Below are 22883 nucleotides of genomic sequence, written 5' to 3' on the forward strand. Positions count from 1 at the left end.
CACACCGCTCACTGATCTCACAGTAAACTCTCCTTGCAGTGTCGGTATGTGGTTCCTCCCAGTGAAGACCTTTTGATTGCCCAGAGCTACACTGCAAAGCTACATTCTTTGCATTCAGATGCAGTGTGAGAGGTTTGTGGCTCCTTCACTCAGGTTATAACAGAGAGGAATAGGCTGGTGTTGCATTGCCCAAGACATTTAACATTAACGTGTAAACACTGGCACTTTCAGGCTTTTGCTATTTTTAACTCTAAACATGCTGGTGAACCTTCTTGTAAGGCTTTTCTCAATTGCATGATTAATATTGATGGTAATACAGCAGAACATACAGCCATTCTTATATTTGGTAGTGCTAAACAGATACAACTTTTGATTTTAATAATAGATTAGTAAATGTTGAAATTTTTCATTGTTGTAGTTCATAAGTAATGTTAACAAATGGAACCTTAATGTAAATAGTTACCCCATATTTTAAGTAAGACTATATATATGCAGAGTATTCAAAACTTTATTTTTCCTAATATCCCTGTGCCACAAGTGTACATATTTGCTGTAAGGCAGTTATTCTTTGTCACATGTCTGCATTTGCATATAAATGTAAATATACAATGCAAATACCAAAATCAAAATTTAACAATGCATACATCAAAAATCTACTTAACCAGTGTCTGTAGTTTCCCACAAGTTTAAAATGAAGTAAAAAAACAAAAACAACAAAAGAAACTGTACAGATAGTCTTATGACATATGAAAACTACATTTGAATCCAAAATATTAACAAGTATGGTTCCTGTTGACATATTTGTAAATAGCAATATATTTTAAGGCTCGTTTCCGTTTACACATTTCTGCTGCTGTGTTTGACTTAACCTCAAGACCTCTAGTTGCTTGGCTTTCATCCAGCCATCTCTAGAGAGTGTGTTCTGCCCGTGACTTAAAGACAGCAACCTGAAACAGAATACAAATTGGTATTTAATTTGCTTATGGTTAACAGAACTAGATTAGCTGGGAAAGGGCAAGTAAAACTTCACCTCGCAACAACCAGCAATCTATGGAGGTCTTCCGCAGACATACTCTGAGGGTCATCTTTTCGCATTTCTACGAAATCCTCTTCTACTGCCTATAGATCAAGACCACCAACCATGAGACAAGTGCTGAATTAGGAACATCATATTAGCATACTACTCTTACCATATCTTTTTTTTATGGTAGAAATTGGAAGAGAGATGCGATTCTGAATTCAGCAAATAAATCACCATAAACATATCAGACAAAATTCTGACCTTTGTGATCTCATCCGAAATGGTGTAGTTCAGGGCACGTGCCACACTCAGATAGATGCGATACTTGTTGATCTGAGATGGAACCTGCGCCACTTGCACAGCGCTCAGGTACTCCTCCAGGTTAGGTGGATTAAGGGTTGGCCGTAGGTGAATCTGACAGTCAGACTGAGAAAGCAAAGAAGAAAATCTCTTTAAATGTTGCTTTTTCTACTCTGCCATGTGTTTTGGAAACGACTGAGCTCTGATATTTTAAATTCTCATTTGTAGAAATGTCAGAAGCCATTAAAGAATCATGAAACTACCCCCAATAAACCTTTAGTGCCTTTTTAAACTTTGTTAAATACTGTGTACCGAGCTTCGTGCCATTAAATAAGTGGCTTGTCCTGCCCTCTCCCTCTAATGTCCTTGTGGTAGAGTTGCCACCATGGCAACTAGAGAGCTGACGTACAGGAATAGCACAGGACATTCCACAGGCTGTTAGCATCACAGCAAAGCCACGATAAGAGCCCAACCAGGGAGCTGACGGCAACCCTGTGGACTGTAATGGAAATATTAGGCTGTCTTTACAACTGTCTGATGGAAACAACTCCCATGGGAGAGGCATTCACCCCAAGTCATTTTCACCTGTTGGAAATTAAGATGCCAGTCTCTCTAATTCATCCCCAAATACACATGGGTAATATTTGAATAATAAAACGCTGAAAGAGACTCAGGCCTGATGTTCTTACCGGGAGGAGTGATCGGCCCTCGGATGCGATAAGCACGTTAATATTGCAGGGGAATTCCATCTGGTGGTAGTTGAAGTCGTAATCAACCTTCTGCCAGGAGATCAGGTTCCCCAGTGCAGTGATATTCTGCACACCTACACCCAGAACAGACATTATACAAAGACTTATGTCTCTGAACAACATGTAAGATAAATGCATTGATTGAACAACAGAGCAATAAAGTCTAAAAGGAAAAGGCTTCAGAAAAGGATGTTTATACTTCCTTCAAGCATGCAACTGTCTCTGACAGAGGTTGTACTGATATTAACGTAGAACGTTAAGGCTATTGATGGAGTTGGAGGCAATCCAAGTTAAAGGGGACCTATTATGCCCCTTTTTACAAGATGTAATATAAGTCTCAAGTGTCCCCAGAATGTTTCTGTAAAGTTTCAGCTTAAAATACCCCATAGATCATTTATTATAGCACAGCCTAATTATGCTCAACTTTTTTTTGTGTGCAAATCCTGCGTTGTACTGACCCCCCGATTGCAAAGCAGTGTGGTGTTAAATGATTTGCACATTCAAATTTACCAATTTTCTTGGGCACATTCCCTTGATAAATAAAATTAAACCACTGCGTCCCTCAGTGGCTCAAGGAGACTCTCTTAAGACAGAACAGTAACTGACATTATAGCGAGGATATAAACATGGCGGACCGTGTGTGGCTCACCCAGGGCGGAATCTATGCTAATAGGTGATGTGATGTCACATTAGGCAGAAAACTGGGACAGCTCGTTTTGAGACACTCTTTCTGATTTATGGGGTGGGTATAATGAGTGGGTAGATTTTAACCATTGGTTGCTTACACACCAGACACAAATTTATGTTCAAAGTACACCATGTAAAAGGGGAATTTTGCATAAAAGGTCCCCTTTAAGACAGCTCTGTGCCTGTTGAAAATTCAGTGAACTAATGCAATGCTCCATAAATGGCAGACTGAATTGTGCCGGCTCTGACCTGCCACATCCCTCAGTATTGTTGCAATTGCTGTGTAAATGCATGTATGCCACCTCTGAGCAGAATTAAACAGTCTATGTAAAGACACCCAAATACCACTTCAGAAGCGCTTTCTGTGCCACCTCTGCAGAGTAAAATTGGCACAATAAGAACAACGAAGTCTGTGCACATCTCATTATGAATAAAAAAGGCTTTTAGAAACAGAAATACATGAACATATCAAAACCACAAGCAGTCACTTCCTGACAGACAAAAGGTTTGTCAAAGTCCAAAAGTTTGAGAACATGATTTCTTGGAATTAATACTTTTTACATTTCACATTATTTATTCAGTAATGGACATGAATTTCTGAATGTCTCAGAATTTGTTTTGTCCCTCTCTCGTCACTGACAACAGCACTTGAGCTGCATGAACTCCTCAGGCTCATAATCATGTTGAGCATGTCAAACATCTTGAGCTTCAATGGAAGCAAGAACATCTGTGTACAGTGTCACATGATCAATGTCACATTTTCTTTTGATTAGTGAAAGAAATAGTGCAGAACATTTCACATGAATTTTGTCAATGTTTTATTGTAATCTTACAACTGTTTATTACCATGTTCACATAATTTTCAGTAGGTATGTTTACATGCACTCATTTTTGGCAGTCTGAATTAATGCAATCTGATTTCAGAGGCTGCAAGTTGTTTTTGAAAGTTCTAACAGTTAATAAAATCTAAACTTTGCAATTCAATTAACATATTAATTTAAATGTGCATTAAATGTGTTTCAAACATAATTTCAACATGTATTTGCATTTTCTAGTCATCGCATTCAGAAATGGCGAAAGCCACTGCGAGAATTTTGTTTTTGCTTTGATGTCATACCAAAAACATGTCAAAAAATGCTTTTATTAAGTAATAAATATGTAGCAAATTTTCTGTGTCCTTTATGTAATGAAACATATGCATGTTTGTAAGATGCATATTGGCACACATAACAGCACTGTGCATGTGTGCAATATATTTTTTAATCCAAATGTATCTGAAAGTACTCAGATTCAAAGGTTTAAATTGCTAAAAATGTTCCTGTCAAACATTAAGATCTACACCCCTTTCAATAAAATTTCAATTGGATTTATGCATTTACATTTATAAGATAAGCCATAAATACGATTATAAATGGATTATAGGTTGCATGTAAACAGACTTTTGGACTCCAACTGTACATCTAGTCAGCACACTACTTTTCCCTGCTATAATCAGTGCTCTCACCTGTGGTATCCAGTTGGCCCTGCTCCAGCTGCGTCTCATCCAGAAACAGTGACGTGTTATTGGCCAGCTGAAGAATCCCACTCATCAGGCGGTTAGCCGTGTAGTCTTTCCGTGGCACCATGCGTTGGTTGTTCATATTCTGCAGGCTCATGCATAGCCTGAATGACTACCAAGAAAAGGGAATCAAGTTGAAAAGTAGTGGCAGCTTCTATTATTACAGTATTTAATCAATTTTTTCTATAAGAGAAGTAATATAATTAAAATATCCATCTAGATGACTTACAGATGGCACAAGCTGTTGGATGACATTGTAGAGATGCTCGGTGTATGGAGAGCTGAGAGGACAGCCACTGAGATTCAATGTGAATTTGCCCAAAGGAAGAACATCCCGTCTGCTGTATCTAAAATAAAGACACAATGCAAACTTCATGATGTGTATTCTTAAGGACTGTGAGTTACTTTGTTTGTGTGAGAAACAGGTCACTTTTTTTTTTTAATTATCTTAATACTCTGGCAAATAGGTGGAATAGGACTTTCCAAAGTATACTATATAAATGCTTAAATAAGTGCAATAAATTAAACAGGAACTACATGCTACAGAAAGTCATACTTCAGACATGCAACTCTCAAAATGAGAAACGTACACATTGGAGATGAGATGGAGAATGAGGTACTCTGCAGCGAGTGAATCCCCCATCAGGACATGTGTGAGGAAGATGAGCAGCTCTGCTCTGACTGAGGCCAGTTCTCCAAGAACACTGCTTAAATCTGAAGACAGCATACACAGACATCCGAAGAAAAAACAATCACTGGGCTGTCACCATACAAAATGTCTATAGTCACAACTAAAAATTCACAACTCTAGCTACCAATTTTGATACCACAAAATATATTGTAATAATATTAAATAATGTCATAATTTCTTAATAATAGTGTTAGTACTTGTTCAAGTAAATAGTTAGAAATTAAAGAACAATGATTTTCATCTCGTCAATATCTTTTAATATTGACAAGATTTTAATCTTGTCAAAATAATGTAATTAATATTAAAAATATGTTTGCAGCTCTATTCAACTGCATTTACACCAGTGTTGTTAGTTTACTAAAACTATTAAAAACCTCTTCTCGTTAATTGAAAAACCACTGATTTAAAGGAGAACTCTGTAACTCTAGCGAACTCTAGTCACTTCTTCGCTGATTTTCCCTTTTGTTGTCGCATGTTTTCCCCACGAGCTCCCCCTACAGCTGTGGGGGGGGTGTATATTTCACAACACAGTCGTAAAAAACTCACTTGCGGCGGCCTCCTCCCCCTCTCTACCGCTGCTCATGTGCGTTTGTTTTGATCGGAGCAAGCCAACTGTATCGTGTGGAGCTATGTCTACCGAGGTGGGTAATCTGGTAATACATCATACATGCGTGTGTGTTTATGTCGAATTGCCGTAAAGCAATTTGTGTTTCGCGCTCGTTCTCGTTCTAGTTCTCGCTTCTCACGAGACTTCCAATTTCACTTTGCCGGGACGGCAGTGCGCAAGTTGCAAGGTTGGTTTTCCGCCTGGGAACGCTGGGGGGAGCGGGGAAAGTCACCAATATCACCAGAACAGGTTGTTTAACCATCCAAATGATTTCTAGACAGTTTTATTAAGTTAAAAAAGTTACCAAGTTCTCCTTTAATAAATTATTAGATGAAAAATGTAAACCTACATTTTTTTATTAGAAATGTTGCTTAATAAAATAAGTTCAAGTGCAAGTAAATAAATTAATAAAACTGAAATAGATATAAATTAGAAATAAAAATAATAAAATATCAAATAATAATAAAATAATAAAATTACTAAAACTTTCAATTGAATAAATGTAAATGACCATTCTAATAATTACTAAAACTAATTTCAGGAAGGTAGCACAACACCCAACAATTACAAGGCATTGCATCAGAAACGAATATACACCACATTATATTAGATTAATTTGCGCAAGCAGTGTAACACAGGTTTGTTCTTTCAATAGTATCCGTGTGCCAAAAGAGTAAGTGATGAAGAGTGTGATGAAAGGGGAAGGTCTTAATAAAAAAAACAAATCAGAATGCAAGTGTTCACAGGAGACGCATTTGAAACGCACGATAATACCAAGTGAAAACAGCATTCTCTCTTGCTCACTTGATTTCCTGGATATTGTATTAAATTTGCGGGCGTCAGGGAGCCGCTATCAATACACGGGAGACTCACAGAACTTCCGGGAGAGGTGGAATGTCTGCTATAAAAGTAAATAAATAATTCTAAAACAACACTGATGTACAATGCAAGACCTAATTCACTGATCCATTAGTGATGTCTTACAGTCGCCATTATTCTCCAAGGCACTAGAGGGCAGTAGAGGGTTGTTGTGCACTAGAGGCTGGGCATACAGCATGTGCAGTCGTGGTACAAGGGATGCTGGCGGGCTGTGAACTCTTTGCTCCTCCACAGTCTCCATTCCCTCCGTGGGGTCCAGCAGTGAAGACGCCTCTCTGAAAACATGAAACAAACGATACATTACAGTTTAATCATAGAGACCCTTCTATTGCAATTACAACCATCCCAAAATCATTGCAGATTACCTTTCATCTGCAATCACACTCAAGGCAGGGTCCACAGAAAGGATGCCAAATACTTCCAGCATGTCATTCAGTTTGAAACTATCCCAGTTCTCATATACCTGCCAATTACAGAGGATGGCCGAGTTACATGGCTGTCTGTGTAGGTGGGGAACAATTCAACGGAGCAAACCATCATATTACAGCAAGCAAATTACAATGTTAACATGTGCCTGCTCAAGACAACTTGATTATAGTGTTAGTCTTAAAAGTATGCATTAAAAATGACAACCTACAAAAAAACAATTTAATTGAGTGTCTGTCAAGATGATGGTTTAAGAGTTTAAAATGAAGGAGCAGTGAAACCTTAACAAGGCAGGCTGGGCCCTTTTCTCCAGGCAAAGGGAAGTTGAGGTCCAGACTGGATGTGCAGTGTGACGGGGACGAGTCCTGACTGGGGGCTTTTGTCTCCTGACGCTTCGGATCCATGTTGCCATGAGACTCAGCAGAGCTGTGAGCTCCTGATTGAAGAGAAATATCATATTTTAAATCTTAAACATGAACCCATATGCTAGATAAGATTTTAAAATGTCCACATACTCACTGGAAATTAATTTTTCAGTGAAGTTAATTTGTCCTTCTTACCTTGACTGACATCTTTCATCTGGGATTGTGTGTCCATCTCATCATCTTCCTCATAGCTGCGCTTATGCCTGTTCTGGACATAGGAAGTGGAGGGCACCACTCGCGCTTGACTGGTGCCTGCGTAGCTGTTCTGAGTCGTTAAGGATAGATAAACTATCATATTGGTCAATAAGGACAAGGGAAACCCACAATAACATGCTGTGAAAACGCTGGTAGAATCTGAAGTGTAAACAAGGTAATTCTTTGGTCCATGTAAAGGATATTTCCTTGACCCACTGAGATTCTCCAGGGATGGGGACACAATAAAAGGTCTGTCTCTCTGACGTCACCGTGTTTCTTGAGTTAAAGTCCACCTGCTGATATAAAGTCCATTTGATTATGTCTATTTAAAGGCAGCTGTACAGTGCTTTTTAATGTACTTTGTCATGTCAGTTTCTCAACTACTCTCTGAGGGCATTTACATTCATGCTGTTAGGAGACACTTTAATCAGAAGAAACTTACACTGCATTGAAAGCATACATTTTTATCATTTAATGCATGTTCAGTTCATAGTGATTTGAACCCTTGATATAAGTGTTGCTTTGCTCTACTGTTTGAGCTTAAAGGGATAGTTCACCCAAAAATGAAAATTCTGTCATCATTTACTCACCCTCAAGTTGTTTCAAACCTGTATGAATTTCTTTTTTCTGCTGAACACAAAAGACGACATTTTGAAAAATGTCGGTAACCAAACAGTTAATGGACCCCATTGACTTCCATAGTTGTTTTTTTTTCCTACTATGGAAGTCAATGGGGTCCATCAACTGTTTGGTTACTGACATTTTTCAAAAGATCTTTTGTGTTCAGCAGAAAAAAGAAATTCATTCAGGTTTGAAACAACTTGAGGGTGAGTAAATGATGACAGAATTTTCATTTTTGGGTGAACTATCCCTTTAATATTTAGTTAATGTAAGTTAATGAAAAAATAAATATTTATTAATGTTAATTGTTTTGAATCAAATTAGGGTCCATTTGACCCCAACCAACCATACAAATCATACCCAGATTTTATATAAGGCTTAGTATATAAATGCATTGGTCTATGCAATATGTTAGTTAACAAGGCAAACATTTACTCACCGCACACTCTGTGACATCTTTGTATTTTCCACATTTCACCTGCTGTGAGTAAGGTTTAAAGTTTAGAAATGTTTCAAACAGGCTTTTTATCTCAAAATTCCTAAAGGTGGTAAATAGAATTAATAGACTATATTTATGTATACAAGTTTATGTATACAAAGTGCTAATGGATTTTTAATCAGACAGGATTAGTAGTACTTACTTTAGAGTTTGATGTGGGATCATTTATCTCATAAACACCCATGAAAAATTCTGGGTCAAACATATCTTGGACCATGCAACGGAATTTCACAAGACTATTAGGCTTCATGTAGTGCAGGGGAACATCATTCAGAGATGGAACCTAGAGAAAACAGCAGATGAATGACACCAAAGTCAAACGGATGAACTTGAGGACTGATCCCTCATTAAAATATTAATTTTCTAGCTAATAATTATGAGAACCCGAGAATCCTCAGGCCAATATGCATGTCAAATGAATTGGCCTTTTGCATAATATTGATGTCATCTGTCAAAACAAACCGCTCCTCATATCAGTAACGTTACAGTTGACTGGCTACTATCCTAATGTAAGCACGTAATGAATTTACTTCAGCAAGAATACTGCACTAAGCTATTAGTGTGTCAAAATACTAAAAATATCAGAACAGATACGATTTTAACAGTTAACACGTTAGTTACCCATGCGTGAGCATCGTTTAGTTTCAATTTCTCTTTGAAATACTCCACAACTTTCTTCTCCCAGTCTGGACTGGAGTGACTCTGGGCTGTAGGAAGACAAAACACAATAACACAAAAGCAGTGAAATTCAGGTCAGTACATGTAAACTTTAAAAATCATAGCAAATAATGACGATCACATGCTCCTCTTCAAACAGTATTAGTAGGAAATACACATTTTGACTGCTGCTTCTTACCGAACATCTCATCAACAATACCCAGTGGATTATTGATCCAGTCGTGAATCGTCGGCATTGCTGCAGGATTAAGAAACTCACAAAAGTTAAAACTTAATACTTAATACTCCTTTAACAAGAACTACAACATGCACGTTCCAGAGTTCAGCGCCGCACAATACACCGTGGCGGGAAAATTGCGTCATAAAACTACCATGTGACCACGGCGGATGTTCGCTTCGCTCCCCTGTCAAGAAGACTAGACAGTAGTTCACCGATATGTACAGTGGCTTTAGTCTTTAGTAAACAAAGTAGCAATGGGTCAAACCCTTTTTACAAACAGTGTGCAATAATCATTGTTATATTAAAGTAAATACTGAATAATTGTATATATATATATATATATATATATATATATATATATATATATATATATATATATATATATATATATATATATATATAATAAATACGTAAAATTAATTTATAATAAATTAATAATAAATGAATTAGTTATGTTAAAGTACAGATGAATTCAGATTGTTTCCATAAAACTCTGCTTGAAATTGAGCATTTATTCATCCATTTAAGTAAGAAGTTATTGTACATGTTTGTACATAATTTAAGTTAATATTTATTAACGTTTTAAAAATCCCTTTGCTTCCTAGCATAACAACTGGTTTTAAAAGGAAAACGATCGACGTTGTTTGCCGTTGATTACTTTTGCCTTAGGACCTCAACGTGACGCTAATCTGTATATCATGCACTAGGCATCAGAGTTAGATTATCGTATGAACCTTTCAGACTATCAATGAAGCAAAGGTCTGTGAAAATCCAGAGAACCCCTTTATCTCTACAGTGACGAACCAGGAAGTGTTGTAGAAAAAAGCTCTGCCTGTTCCGACTGGAGGACAAGCTACGTGTAATTTTTGATTGAAAATGGCTGAAAGGAAAGCCAATAACATCCCTAGCAGCAGCGCAAATCTGCTGTTTTCAGGAGCACCGGAGTTCAATTTCAGCCTGCCGTTCCTACCAGTCAGTCAGGCCACCGGCCCAGCGGTTTTATCAGGAGGTGAGCTTATACAGTCTTCACATGAGCTGCTTTAGTGGCTAGTGATGTTAGCTTTCCTCTGTTTTTCAGCTCAAAGGTCTCTTCTCTTTATGATAAATAGATCATGCTTTCTGTAAGATTATTTCACTCTTAAATCCAGTAAACAGAGTTTCCCGTTTTTACTGATGTCAAATATTTTATGAATTTTATATTGATTTTATTTGCTTAATTAGTAAAGGAGAACAGTTGACGTTACACTTGCTTTTATATACAGGGAAAATATGTACTAAACGGTAACATTTTCAGTGTGAAATTAATCAGATTTCTTTGCTATGTTCTTAACTCAAAACGGACGTTAGTCTTCATCAAAATTATGAGATTGCATTGCATTGTCACTCACTGTCCCTAAAACCACCTGTCATCACACCAAAACGTAATTGAAATGACATTATATAGTATAGGAACACAGAAATATACATTTGTGTCTTTTTCAGAACCATTACTGCTATATCCACAAATAAGGACAAGGTTCATTAAAACAAATTTATATGTATTTTCCCCATATTCTCCAACTCTTTATAAACACTGTCAGATATTTATAAAAACATTAATAAAATCAAGCAAATATCAAAGTCAGTCTGCAATCATTTTTATTATAATTTATTTTAATAGAAAATTAATTTATTTTTAATTTTGAGGATGTCTGTTAATGCAGGGCGACCAATTAAAGTATTTATTATAGCCTGAGTGCACTCTGATTTTTTTTTAATGAATTTAAAATTAAGAAAATAAAATGCTTACCATTGATGATATGCTTTTAAAAAATATATATAATCTAACTAACCGATTATATTATGTTTCTCTATGTTATAAATACTAATATATATATTCATATTTTATACTAATATTATAAACTATAAATTTGCTTTGCATTTCTTTATATCATCCTCTGTAAAGATGATGCCAGTGAAGTTGGAGAAGAAGACAGTTTTCTTGGTCAGACGTCATCAGCAGCTCCTCAGGCCTCCACGTTCAATTACTTCTCAAGCGTCACCAACAGCAGCGACCCGTTTGCTTCTATTGGGCAACAGCCATGCCCTCCTCCAGCCGCCACTGTCGTTCCATCAACAACTGGCCCGTCTCCTGTATCCATTGCAGCTAGTCTGCCTCTGAACCCACCTGTATCTCACATGAACCCCAGTCAGCAGTATGGCAGTGTTCCTAATCCGACCCCTGTGCGTACATACACTCCTCCGCCTAATGCACCGACTCCTCCTCCGCAGAGCACCCAGCAGTCCTATAATCCATACCGGCACACAGCTGCCAGTAGCAAAGCTAATCCCTATCTCATGGCTCCTGAAGTGCAGCAGCAGACCCCCAGTCAAACACCACAGCATCTAAACCCCTATTCTCAGGCGATACCTGCTCCCTCTTTCCAGACTCCACCCACGTTCCAGACTCCACCCACAGTGTTCAACAAGGTTGGTCATGTAATGCCATCTTTGTCTTTAAATCACTATGAGCTTAAATTTATAGTAATAAGAAGGATTTTACTCAAAATATCATCTGCTGCAATTGTCAGAGTTGTTAGAGTGAGTGTGCATTAGAAGTGCATGATATATCATACCATATTGGTTGTCGGCCCTTATTAGAGATATTTTGTTTTGTTTTTATTGGTATCAATTGATATTTGATTTATATCAGCTGATATTGATATTAAATTGTTGATGCTAAATTCCTATATTTACATTTAGATTACCTTTGCCATCATCTAATGCTCACTTAAAGTTAATCTTTAAAAACACTAATAATACAATAACATCAAATAAAATCATATTTTTTCATACTGCACAATAGTGTTATTTTAGTATTAGTAATATTTTGAATTATTATATTTTCCATTTTAATTTAGTTTTAGTCATTTTAGTGCTTCAACTTAAAATTATTTAACTTATTTCACTCTCATTTCATCCTATTATATTTTATTTTAGCTTTCAGTGGCCACTAATACATTTTTAATAGTTTTAGTTATAAATACTGATACAGCATAATGCTGTAATACCTAAATTCACTTTATACACAGATTTGTATCGATCAGAATATTGATATTGGTGCATCCTTATTTAATGTTAATAAAATCGAGAAAGATAAAACTGTTTATCTCGCTTATCGGGCTTATGCTACTCTGAATAATGCCTGAACTTCGTATTTTGAGCACTTCTTGCGTTGTTTTTTGCCTCTTCACGATGACTTGCTTAATTTAGTCCCAATTTGTAAGTCGCTTTGGACAAAAGCGTCTGCTAAATGACTAAATGTAAATGTTTAAGTTTGTTCAATTAAGTGTGTTTTTAAGCATGTTTAAGAAACCTGGTATATTTTGTTATATATATAAAAACTTTTTTTTTAAAGGGATTGCACTTTGTCCTTTATACTGTTTTGCTATTCCCAGCCTCCCCCAACACAGATTCCTCCGCCCCCTGCAACGACAAGCATGGCTGGACCGTTAGTCCCTGCCAACTCAATGGTGCCATACACATATAATGTTTATGAACCTGTACAACATCACTGGTTCTACTGTAAACAAGTGGAGTCAAAGATGGTCTGGCTTCCCTTTAGTATTCTGGATTCCATTCGCTTGGAAGAGACGTTCAACTCTGGTAAGACAGGGAGTGTTTTCATGGCAGAAAAATGAAACACATTTGCACAACACATTGCATGCGAACTACGCATTAGTTCTCTAACTTATGATGTATGGAGCCTGTATGTTTACTTTTAAGATAACTAAATTGAGTGAATGTTAGGCTAAATGCCTCTGTCAGTGTAACTTGATTTGTTTGAGATGCACTGATTTAAAAGTGTTTTTCTATGTATGCTAAGAGCATGTGGCCACTCTTAGTCTATTTCACAACATAGTCACTTCGCAATCTGTTGCTTCAGTTCAGCCAGATCCAGAGAATGTGATTGTGTGTACGGATGGAGGGCGCTATGACGTGCAGCTGTACGACCGCACACGGACCTCTGTGTACTGGGAGGAAGAGCCCACCGAGGTCCGCCGCTGTTCCTGGTTCTACAAAGGAGACGCAGACAGTCGCTTCATCCCATATTCAGAAGAATTCAGTGAGAAGCTGGAGGTTTGTGCTTCCCTATACTTTTTTTCTTATCAGTATTCAGAACAGGCTTTTAGGATGACATTTTAACTGCTCATTGTTGTCTGCTGTAAACAGGTCGAATATAAGAAAGCTGTTACCACTAATCAGTGGCATCGACGACTGGAATTCCCATCTGGTGAGACCATCGTAATGCACAATCCAAAGGTACAAATTTTTTAAATGCTCAAAAGGCAGTTTTCAACTTAAAACGGAAAACTTTTTATGCATTTTGGCCATTTATTTACACAACAACAGTGTTTTGAGGGGCATGAAAATGCAAACTTTTGAAGACGGGTTTCAAAGTGCAAGTTTTTAAAAAAGATCCAGTTTTGGTCTTTGTGTAAATTACAAAAACGTGAATTTGTGAAAACGGTGAGGTCATGCGCATGCGTATTACATGTTCAGTCTATTGACCTTATTCACTGCAGCGCCATCTCTGTTTTTTAACGGGAATGAAAGCGAGGCTGTGAGGGAGACATGCATCTTTTCAGTGGCAGTACTGTTATTTAACCCTTTCATGCATGAATTATGATACCCTCAGTCAGGATTTTTTTCCTATGTGTTTTTATTGCTCTTAGGGCATGAAAAACAAGAATTGATTTTTATTTTATTTTTTTACAAATTTTTCAAAGAGATCTTCAGATGTCCACTTGAGTGGACAGCATGCGGTTGGTTTAAACTGAAGATATACTGTATTAAATATAAGACAATAATCAAACAGATAAAGTATGTGAATTTAACAAACTAATCAATGCAATTATATCAAATAATGTGAAAACTATAAAATATATACAAAAAATATAAATGCAAAATATTGCAATGGCTTCATACAACTTCATACAAGTTGCACTTCGCGTATCTTTGATATCAGAACATGAGGACGTGATTCCATCAGAATTTTCTACAGCCTGTCAAGGTACAACTGTGGAAACCACTCAGATGCTCCCTCCAGTGCACCAGAGTATGGAGATTTACCCTTATTAGCTGATAATTCTGATTATGTTCAAGATGGACATGCACATTTCTATCATAGCCCTCCTCTGAGAAAACCTAGCGATACGTTTTTTTCAATCTCATCTGTAATGATCAGTGTTGGGGGTAACGCATTACAAGTAACATGCATAACGCATTCAGATTACTTTTTTGATGTTACAAGTAAAGTAATGTGTTACAAGTAACATGCATTACCTAATCAGATTACTTTTTGATCTAACAAGTAATTAACTACAAGTAATATGCATTACCTAATCAGATTACTTTTTGATGTAACGAGTAAAGAAACGCATTACAAGTAACATGCATTACCTAATCAGATTACTTTTTGATGTAACGAGTAAAGAAACGCATTACAAGTAACATGCATTACGTAATCAGATTACTTTTTGATGTTATGAGTAAAAAAACACATTACAATAACGCACATTGCATAATCAGATTACTTTTTGATGTTATGAGAAAGGAAACGCATTACAAGTAACATGCATTATGTAATCAGATTACTTTTTGATGTTATGATGAGTAAAAAATGCATTACAATAACATGCATTATAAAATCAGATTACTTTTTGATCTAACAAGTAAAGTAATGCATTACAAGTGTCATACATTATGTAATCACATGACTTTTTTCGATGTCAATGAAAATTACATTCTAATAATACAAATACATTTATTTACAGTAGAAAAAGTCAATGCATATTAAGTTTTTAAGTTTTAAATTTCAAAAACAATATTCACATTATAATTATGAATTGTATCTGAAATATAGCCATTGCATGCATGACGTCCACTACAGTGGACATGTGATTAATCAGAGTTTTCTCTCAATCTAAAATCAAAACTTGGAAAATTTTACTGTGATATGACTCATTAGATATTGCTTTATGCTGCAATATTTTTTTTACCTACAAGAGTCTCCTAGGATAGAAGGAATGGGTGGATATTCTGGAGCAACTTGGCATGTCTGACTGACCCTTGGCCATCTTGGTTTGGAGGGGGAAAAAATCGAAACACAAAGGCTTGCCACTTGATTGCAATTTATAGGATGATGCACCAGGGTCCAATGAAGAGATCGATGTGCAACTTTGCCATAAAAACCCGTGCAAATTCAAGAAAATGCTTTTTTAATAACTGTCCACTGTAGTGACCACTATGCGTGAAAGGGTTTTGTGCTTTTGGATTGTTTTGCTGATGAAACACTGCAAAAAATATCTTTCCGAGACAAAATTTCGGTTGACAAAAAACCCCACTCAGTATGAGCTGTGGAAAATTATAAGTGATCTTGGAGCTTTATACAACTTTTTATTGCGGATTCCATTGAAAGCACGGCAAATCTATCCCTCACAGCCTCGCTTCCATACCTGTCAGGGCGCTGCTCTGAATAAGGTCTATAGGTGGGCAGTGTTTCTTTACAAAATGACATCGCCAACTACTGGCCTGGCATGCATAATACAGCATTTTTAGTCGTTTTCGTGGATCTGTATGAACGGGGATTGTCATCTGTACACGTAAAACACGAAGGAAAAATGTTTCTGGTTTTAATGCATTGTTGTCATGCAAACGTATCATTAGAATAGACACTAGATATAGTAAACACTTTTTCTTGTTGCTTAAATGCTTGTTTGGTTCCTCAGGTGATTGTGCAGTTTCAGCCGTCTGCCATGCCTGATGAGTGGGGCACGACACAGGACGGTCAGACCCGACCTCGGGTTGTCAAGAGGGGTGTGGACGATGATCAAGATGAAGTTCCTGATGGTAAATCAAATAATAGTGACAGACACAAAATAAGTGATTTTGTTTTGCTTTCTCTCTTTAAAATCCCCCAAGTTTCAAAATACAACTTGTCAAACAGCCTTCAAACTCAAGATTCTTCGATATTATTTGATGGTGAATGCATAGCATGGCAGATTCACTGAAGAAAATGGTCTTTTCCTGTCTAGGCGAGATGGCTCAGGTGGATCATCTGGTGTTTATGGTGCATGGCATCGGTCCCGTCTGTGACCTGAGGTTCAGAAGCATGGTGGAGTGTGGTATGTGTTACGCAAGTTGTGAATACAGTTTTCTAAGGCTTTTAGTCAAACACTTTCAGTAAAAACGAATCCTTCTGTTTTGATGGGAATTCTTGAACACAATATATTGCACTTCAGTCAAACTGTGTTTGTGTGTTTGCAGTGGATGACTTCCGCAGTGTGTCCTTGAAGTTGTTGCAGAGTCATTTTAAGAAGGCTCGTGATGATCATGTCATTAGTCGTGTGGAGTTTCTGCCTGTGCATTGGCACACGGCTCTGCACGGTGACGCTACAGGGGTTGACAGGTAGAGATACAACCTTCAGCCACTTTCAGAGGAAGTCTTACTTGGGTGCGCTATATTAGGCCTAAAACTAATGTTCCCGTTTTTGCTTTTGCTGATTACTTTATTTTGGAATGACCCTTCAGCCACCAATATATCATTTAAATATAAATATAATATATTGTCAATTCTATTCAAAATATACATTACTGTTCAAAAGGTTTTTTTCCAGAAATGAATACGTTTATTTAGCAAGGGTGCCTTAAGGCCAACTCACACCGCACTGACAGACAGCAACAGACACTTCGTCAGTTTTTTTTTATTATATTAGTGTGTTACCCATGTCGGAGTCTGTTGGCGTCTGTCGGGGCTTGATTTGATCAAATTGTGATCAAGGAGTAAATTCCATTTTAACGTGTATAAAAATAAATAGAAAAGTCATTTTAAATTGGTAATAATATTTCACAATATTACTACTTTTACTGTATTTTTGATCATATCTTATCCCTCTCTGGAAAAATAATAATAATTCTCATTCCCCTCATTTGGTGTTCCAATGAACTTGAAATCTCTATACATTTTTATTATTTATTTATTTTTATTGGTATTTAACAAGACAACACATAATGATACATTCAATTAAAAGTAAGAAATTACAGACTGTCTCAATTTAAACCCTTCCAGAACCCTCCCACCCAAAAAAAATTTGACTAAACATTCCTCTCTCTAGTATTGGTCTTTCCTCTTTCCAGTAACAGTCAATTATTGTGTAATAGCATTAGTGTCAGGACAACACAGTAAACCTTTTATGTAGTCTAGGACAGGTTCCCAGGTCTTCTGGAAAGTTTTAAGGGATCCTGAAAGCAAAAATCTTAACTTCTCAAGGTTTATACAGCTAAAAACGTCTTGGATCCACCTGTCGTGCGATGGGGGAGTCACATGTTTCCATTTGAGAAGAATGGCTCGTCTAGCTAAAACAGAAGTAAAGGCAATAACCTGGCGAGATGAGATAGTCAAGTCAGGTCTCGAAGGAATGCCAAAAAGAGCAGTCAGGGGGTTGGGGTCCAACTCTATGTTAAGAGCATTATTAAGTTATCAAAAACATTGGTCCAAAAGTCTGTCATCCGAGGACAGCTCTAGAACATATGAAGATGATTAGCAGGAGACTGCTTGCAACGATGACAAGCATCACTCATAGCTGGGAATTTTTTTGCCAATCTGGCATTAGTTAGATGAGCTCGGTGGAGCACCTTACATTGCAATAGGCCATGTCTGGCACATATGGAGGAGCAATGAACTAATCTTAGAATTTCGTCCCATTGATCATCGGTAATAGAAACACCCAGGTCATTCTCCCACAACCCTCTCAGAGAAACAGTAGGGTCTACATTAAGTGTACTTATTAAGTTGTAAATAACTGAAATTAGATGTTTCTGGCCTGCACCTAAAGTGAGAATGATCAAGAGGGCATTCAGGCGGACGGTTGGGAAAGTGGGGAAACAGCTTCTGAACAAAGTGTCTAATCTGAAAGAAACTAAACAAATGACTATTGGGCAGATTGGACAAAGACGGAAAGGATGCAAACACCCCATCTTCATACAAATCATTCTGCACGGCAAGTCCGTTAACTGACCAGATTCGAAAAGCAGGGTCAGAGCAAGATGGGGAGAAAATATGATTATTTAAGATAGGTGTGTGAATAGAAATTTTTATAGTGTTATTGACGATTGGATTAGTTGATATTTTACTAATAGCTAAGGGAAGTTGAAAACAAATAACAGAATACAAAGTGCCTTTCGTTGAGGCAACCTCTGAATGGACCCAAGGGGGGCATTTATCAGTGTGGACAGAATTGTTCCAATAAAGAATCTTATTAATATTACAAGCCCAGTAATATTGTTGAAAGTTGGGAAGTGCAAGTTCTCCTTTAGACTTGGGGAGCTGAAGAACTGATTTCTTGTGTCGTGCCGGTTTGTTTCCCCAGATAAATGAACGCAAAATACCATCAAATTTTGTAAAAAAATACTTATTAATGCAAATTGGAATATGTTGAAAAAGATAAAGGAATTTGGGTAAAATAACCATTTTAACTAGATTAATGCGACCCACAAGAGACAAAGGAAGTGAAGTCCATCTAGACATGTCTAACTTGGTTTTATCGACCAGCGGTTGAACATTCTTCTCAAATAGATGATTAAACGAATTTGTGAAAGAAACCTCTCTATACATTTTTGCCCAAATTATGTTGTCTGTATCAATCATATCATAAACGTTTTGTTTTGTAATTTAGTTCTTTCTGTCTTTTACATTTTGAATCATGTAGGAGGATAAAGAAGATTACTCTGCCCAGCACAGGTCGTTTGCGTCACTTCACAAATGAAACCCTTTTAGACGTGCTTTTCTACAACAGCCCAACCTACTGTCAGACCATTATGGACACCGTGGCTTTTGAGATCAACCGCTTACACACACTATTCATGGAAAGAAACCCAGACTTCAAAGGCAGAGTGTCCGTGTCTGGACACAGCTTGGGTGAGAATCCTTTCCTTTGATTAAGATAAAGCTTAAACTAAAGTGATGCACTATTAGAGTACATGTAGAGTTTAACAACACCATGTATTGAACTAAACTAGTATTACAAATTTCTTTCAATTTATTATTTCCTCTAATCTATAGGCTCTTTGATACTTTTTGACCTGCTGTCCAATCAGAAGGTCTGCTCACCTTTATCAGGTCCAGTAACCAATGGAAATGCTCCGCCTAATGTGAAACAGGTATCAGTACATTTTGGATGAGGATGATCTTAAAATGCTGCACATTAATTGAAGTAGTATTATGGCATGTTCTGTTTATGGCCTTCCTGGAACACACAACCTTTATGGGTGTTTAAGATGACCTTATTTTAATTATTATAGGGAATTGCCGTCGTCCAGGCCAATGAAGTGGCTACTGTAGCGGCTGCTGAGGAAGAGGCCAAAGAGGAAGAAGAAGAGATTGGCAACCTGTCATCTGTTCTGGAGATGCTGAGTTTGTCTGAGTATCTGAGCACCTTTGAAACTGAGAGGATTGATATTGAGTCTCTGGTGAGAGCATTTTAAATTAGTTTTTACACCTTTTATATTAAAACAATAAGCAACTCATCACTGCTATTCCTCTATCTCTATTACAGCTGTTATGCACAATAGATGACCTAAAGGAAATGGGTATTCCTCTGGGGCCACGTAAAAAACTTGCCAACTTTGTCAAAGAGAAGTCTGCAAAACAGGCAAATTTTCAGTTTTTTGCATCAGGTTTTCATTTGTCCATTCTGATGTGACGCTTTGAAACACATTTTCTTCTCGACAGGCTGCACGAAAGGCTGTGAAAGAGAAAACTGTAGAAAAAGAGGAACCAAAAGAGACCCAACTTCCCGTCCAGACAGAGCCCACACCAGATCCTTCAATCAGCAAACTGCCAGTGGGAAGGAACATGTCCTCAATCCATGTAGATTACAACTATTTCGAAATAGGCACAGGACAGGTAAAGCTTGAATTTACACCGTCCCAAATTGATCTATGGACCAAGATGATTGAATGAAGGTCATTTTGTCAGAAGCTGATTGTGGGTCTGAAACGTGAATATGCTCTGCAATCTTTGATGTTCTCCTCCAGGTGTCGGTGCTATATCATGCTCTAGACTTTGAACCGGTGAATTTCTTTGCTCTCGGCTCTCCCATCGGGATGTTTCTGACAGTACGTGGGGTGGAGAAAATTGAAGAGTCTTACCAGCTTCCCACCTGCAAAGGGTTCTTCAATATCTACCATCCGGTGAGTTGTGTCTTAGATTGTCTACTGCTTCTCTACAGCTGCATCTGATCTTTTGGAAATCATGTGGTTTACGACTAAAGTGTCAGTGTAAATGAAGAATAATGAACAACACGATTTGGAAATGTAACATTCTCAGTGTTAGCTGTGTCGCTAATACATTAATGATATTGTGTTCTCAGCTGGATCCAGTTGCATACAGGATTGAACCCATGATCTTACCAGACATTGAACTGGAACCGGTTTTGATCCCTCATCATAAAGGGAGGAAGAGGCTTCATCTCGGTATGTATTAAACACAAGGTTCGGATGGTCATTAAAAACCTGGAAAAGTCATGGAATTTTAAAATGGCAATTTTCAGGTCTTGAAAAGTTTTGGAAAAATAAATAAACCCAGAAAGTTTTGGGAAAGGTATGGAAGTCCTTTTTCAAAATATTTAAATAATAGGATTTATGTTTAAGTGATAATATTGGTTAAACAAACTACAGTACATAACGTTAATTTGATTTGTCTGACTGCGGCATTCCATCAGATTTTGTTTTGCAGCAATGAGCATTATAACCAATCACACGCATTTCTGTTGAGCTTATGATTGTGATGGCCAATCAGAGGCGTTCAGATTAGTCATCACTGAAACGAATTGTAAATAATAAAATAAATGTTTATTTTGTATTTAACCACATAGCTTGTCATAAATTAGTTAAGATCTGCTGTGATTTTAAATTTGAATATGGATTTTTATTCTTATTTTACATGTATACACAGACGTTTCATGGAACGTTGGGTCATGAATATTTGCCTCAAAAGTCATGGAAATTTATTGGTAGAAGTGTGTATGAACCCTGTTGACAATTTCTTTGCATTTTATACAGTTAAATTTGTTTATATTTTTTTATTATAAATTAATTATTAATCATTTATTATAGTTATTTAAATAATTAATTATTATTATTTTAAAAATGAGTAAATTGTACAGGGCAAAAGTTTCTGGTATTGATAAAGCAAAGAAAAGTTAAAAATAAATGAGCATTATTGTAATTTAAATGTAACTTATAATTGAATGCATTAATTTTCTTGTTTACAACATTTATTTTTTTGCGTCTTGCATCCAGAATTAAAAGAGAGTTTATCCAGGATGGGCTCTGACTTAAAGCACGGCTTCATCAGCTCTCTGAAGACTGCTTGGCAGACTCTGAACGAGTTTGCTCGTGCTCACACCTCTTCTGCTCAACTGCACGAACAGCTCGCCATGGTCGCCAGTCAGATCAAAGCACAAGAGGAAATGCAGGAAGGGGAAGGTGAGTCACCCACAATGCATGTCCTCTTAGTGTCATCAGTTCACTGTGCACACTTCAACGCAAACTGAATCTGAATGTTTGTTTGCAGAGGAGAGTAAGATGGTTGAGAGTCCAGAGCCTCAGAAGGAAGAGGAGACGCATGTGAAAGTGGGCCTGCTGAATGGAGGGAATCGCATTGACTACGTCCTGCAAGAGAAACCCATCGAGAGCTTTAACGAATACCTGTTCGCACTCCAGAGTCATCTGTGTTACTGGTATGTGATCTTCCATAACAATGTCATTATGTAATTGTATTATTGTCATTTTGTGAAATACAATAAAGACTCTTTTGTCTCTTTCCTCAGGGAATCTGAAGATACAGCTCTGCTGCTTCTCAAGGAAATTTATAAGTCCATGGATGTACGGCCAGATCATCCAATGCATTAATGTAATGGGTTACTGAAACTCCTTATTCACCAGAAATCATATTGCTTTGAAGATAAATAAATATTTTAAACAGTTTTCAACTCTTCAGCTGGGACTGTCCCAGCAGTTTTTGTTATTTTATTTTCCTGTAGTCTGTTGTATAAAAATGAATACACTTGTATTATTCCATGTGTCTTAAATTAAGAAATTAATAGTGGATTTCAATACCACTGCAACAGTTTAAAATAACATTTTTATAGCTTATAGTTTGTGTGCAATTGCAAATGGAATCAAATGGTATTAACAAACTTTATCTAGATTTAGAAAAGGAATATTGATTATGCTGTGTAAAAACTACAACCAAGTATCATAATAAACTGAACTATTAGTAGCG

At 37.0% G+C, this 22883-nt stretch overlaps 2 protein-coding genes across 4 annotated transcripts; one reads left to right on the forward strand and one right to left on the reverse strand.

Annotated features, from left to right (window-relative positions):
- Positions 1-490: 490 nt before the first annotated feature.
- Positions 491-9713, reverse strand: mcmbp (minichromosome maintenance complex binding protein). 3 transcript variants are annotated; one of them, XM_082154823.1, is made up of 16 exons: positions 9515-9713; positions 9280-9365; positions 8801-8941; positions 8599-8640; positions 7741-7834; positions 7479-7604; positions 7200-7354; positions 6858-6955; positions 6604-6767; positions 4906-5029; positions 4545-4662; positions 4262-4427; positions 2011-2144; positions 1283-1447; positions 1031-1119; positions 491-947 (listed from the first exon to the last, which is right to left on the reverse strand). In XM_082154823.1, the coding sequence occupies exons 1-16, from the start codon at positions 9570-9572 to the stop codon at positions 821-823; spliced, it is 1887 nt and encodes a 628-aa protein (XP_082010949.1). In that variant the 5' UTR covers positions 9573-9713; the 3' UTR covers positions 491-820. The 3 variants fall into 3 exon arrangements, with proteins under 3 accessions (XP_082010949.1, XP_082010948.1, XP_082010947.1); XM_082154822.1 differs by having other exon boundaries at positions 6598-6767; positions 7741-7831; positions 9515-9712; XM_082154821.1 differs by having other exon boundaries at positions 6598-6767; positions 9515-9712.
- Positions 9714-10367: 654 nt separating this feature from the next.
- sec23ip (SEC23 interacting protein) lies at positions 10368-22880 on the forward strand. The gene is made up of 18 exons (XM_082154783.1): positions 10368-10565; positions 11502-12025; positions 12994-13201; positions 13482-13675; positions 13769-13858; positions 16327-16447; positions 16633-16722; positions 16865-17006; positions 19306-19514; positions 19659-19756; positions 19898-20065; positions 20152-20247; positions 20328-20501; positions 20633-20788; positions 20968-21070; positions 21899-22084; positions 22173-22338; positions 22429-22880. Exons 1-18 carry the CDS (start codon positions 10433-10435, stop codon positions 22508-22510), a joined length of 2940 nt encoding a protein of 979 aa, XP_082010909.1. The 5' UTR covers positions 10368-10432; the 3' UTR covers positions 22511-22880.
- Positions 22881-22883: the final 3 nt, after the last annotated feature.

The sequence above is a fragment of the Leuciscus leuciscus genome, assembly GCF_965113295.1.
Source record: "Leuciscus leuciscus genome assembly, chromosome: 22".
Lineage (NCBI taxonomy): Eukaryota > Metazoa > Chordata > Actinopteri > Cypriniformes > Leuciscidae > Leuciscus > Leuciscus leuciscus.

What these genes read in the sequence shown, in the direction of transcription:
- mcmbp (XM_082154821.1), bottom strand. Translation starts at nt 9,572, where the DNA reads ATGCCGACGATTCACGACTGGATCAATAATCCACTGGGTATTGTTGAT. An exon ending in GCCCAGCCTGCCTTGTTAAG is followed by an intron (nt 6,956 to 7,199) that starts GTTTCACTGCTC and finishes TGTAATTGGCAG; the next exon opens with GTATATGAGAACTGGGATAG. An exon ending in GGGCCAACTGGATACCACAG is followed by an intron (nt 2,145 to 4,261) that starts GTGAGAGCACTG and finishes TTCTGGGTGTAG; the next exon opens with GTGTGCAGAATATCACTGCA.
- sec23ip (XM_082154783.1), top strand. Translation starts at nt 10,433, where the DNA reads ATGGCTGAAAGGAAAGCCAATAACATCCCTAGCAGCAGCGCAAATCTG. An exon ending in CACCCACAGTGTTCAACAAG is followed by an intron (nt 12,026 to 12,993) that starts GTTGGTCATGTA and finishes TGCTATTCCCAG; the next exon opens with CCTCCCCCAACACAGATTCC. An exon ending in CGTGTCTGGACACAGCTTGG is followed by an intron (nt 19,515 to 19,658) that starts GTGAGAATCCTT and finishes TCTAATCTATAG; the next exon opens with GCTCTTTGATACTTTTTGAC.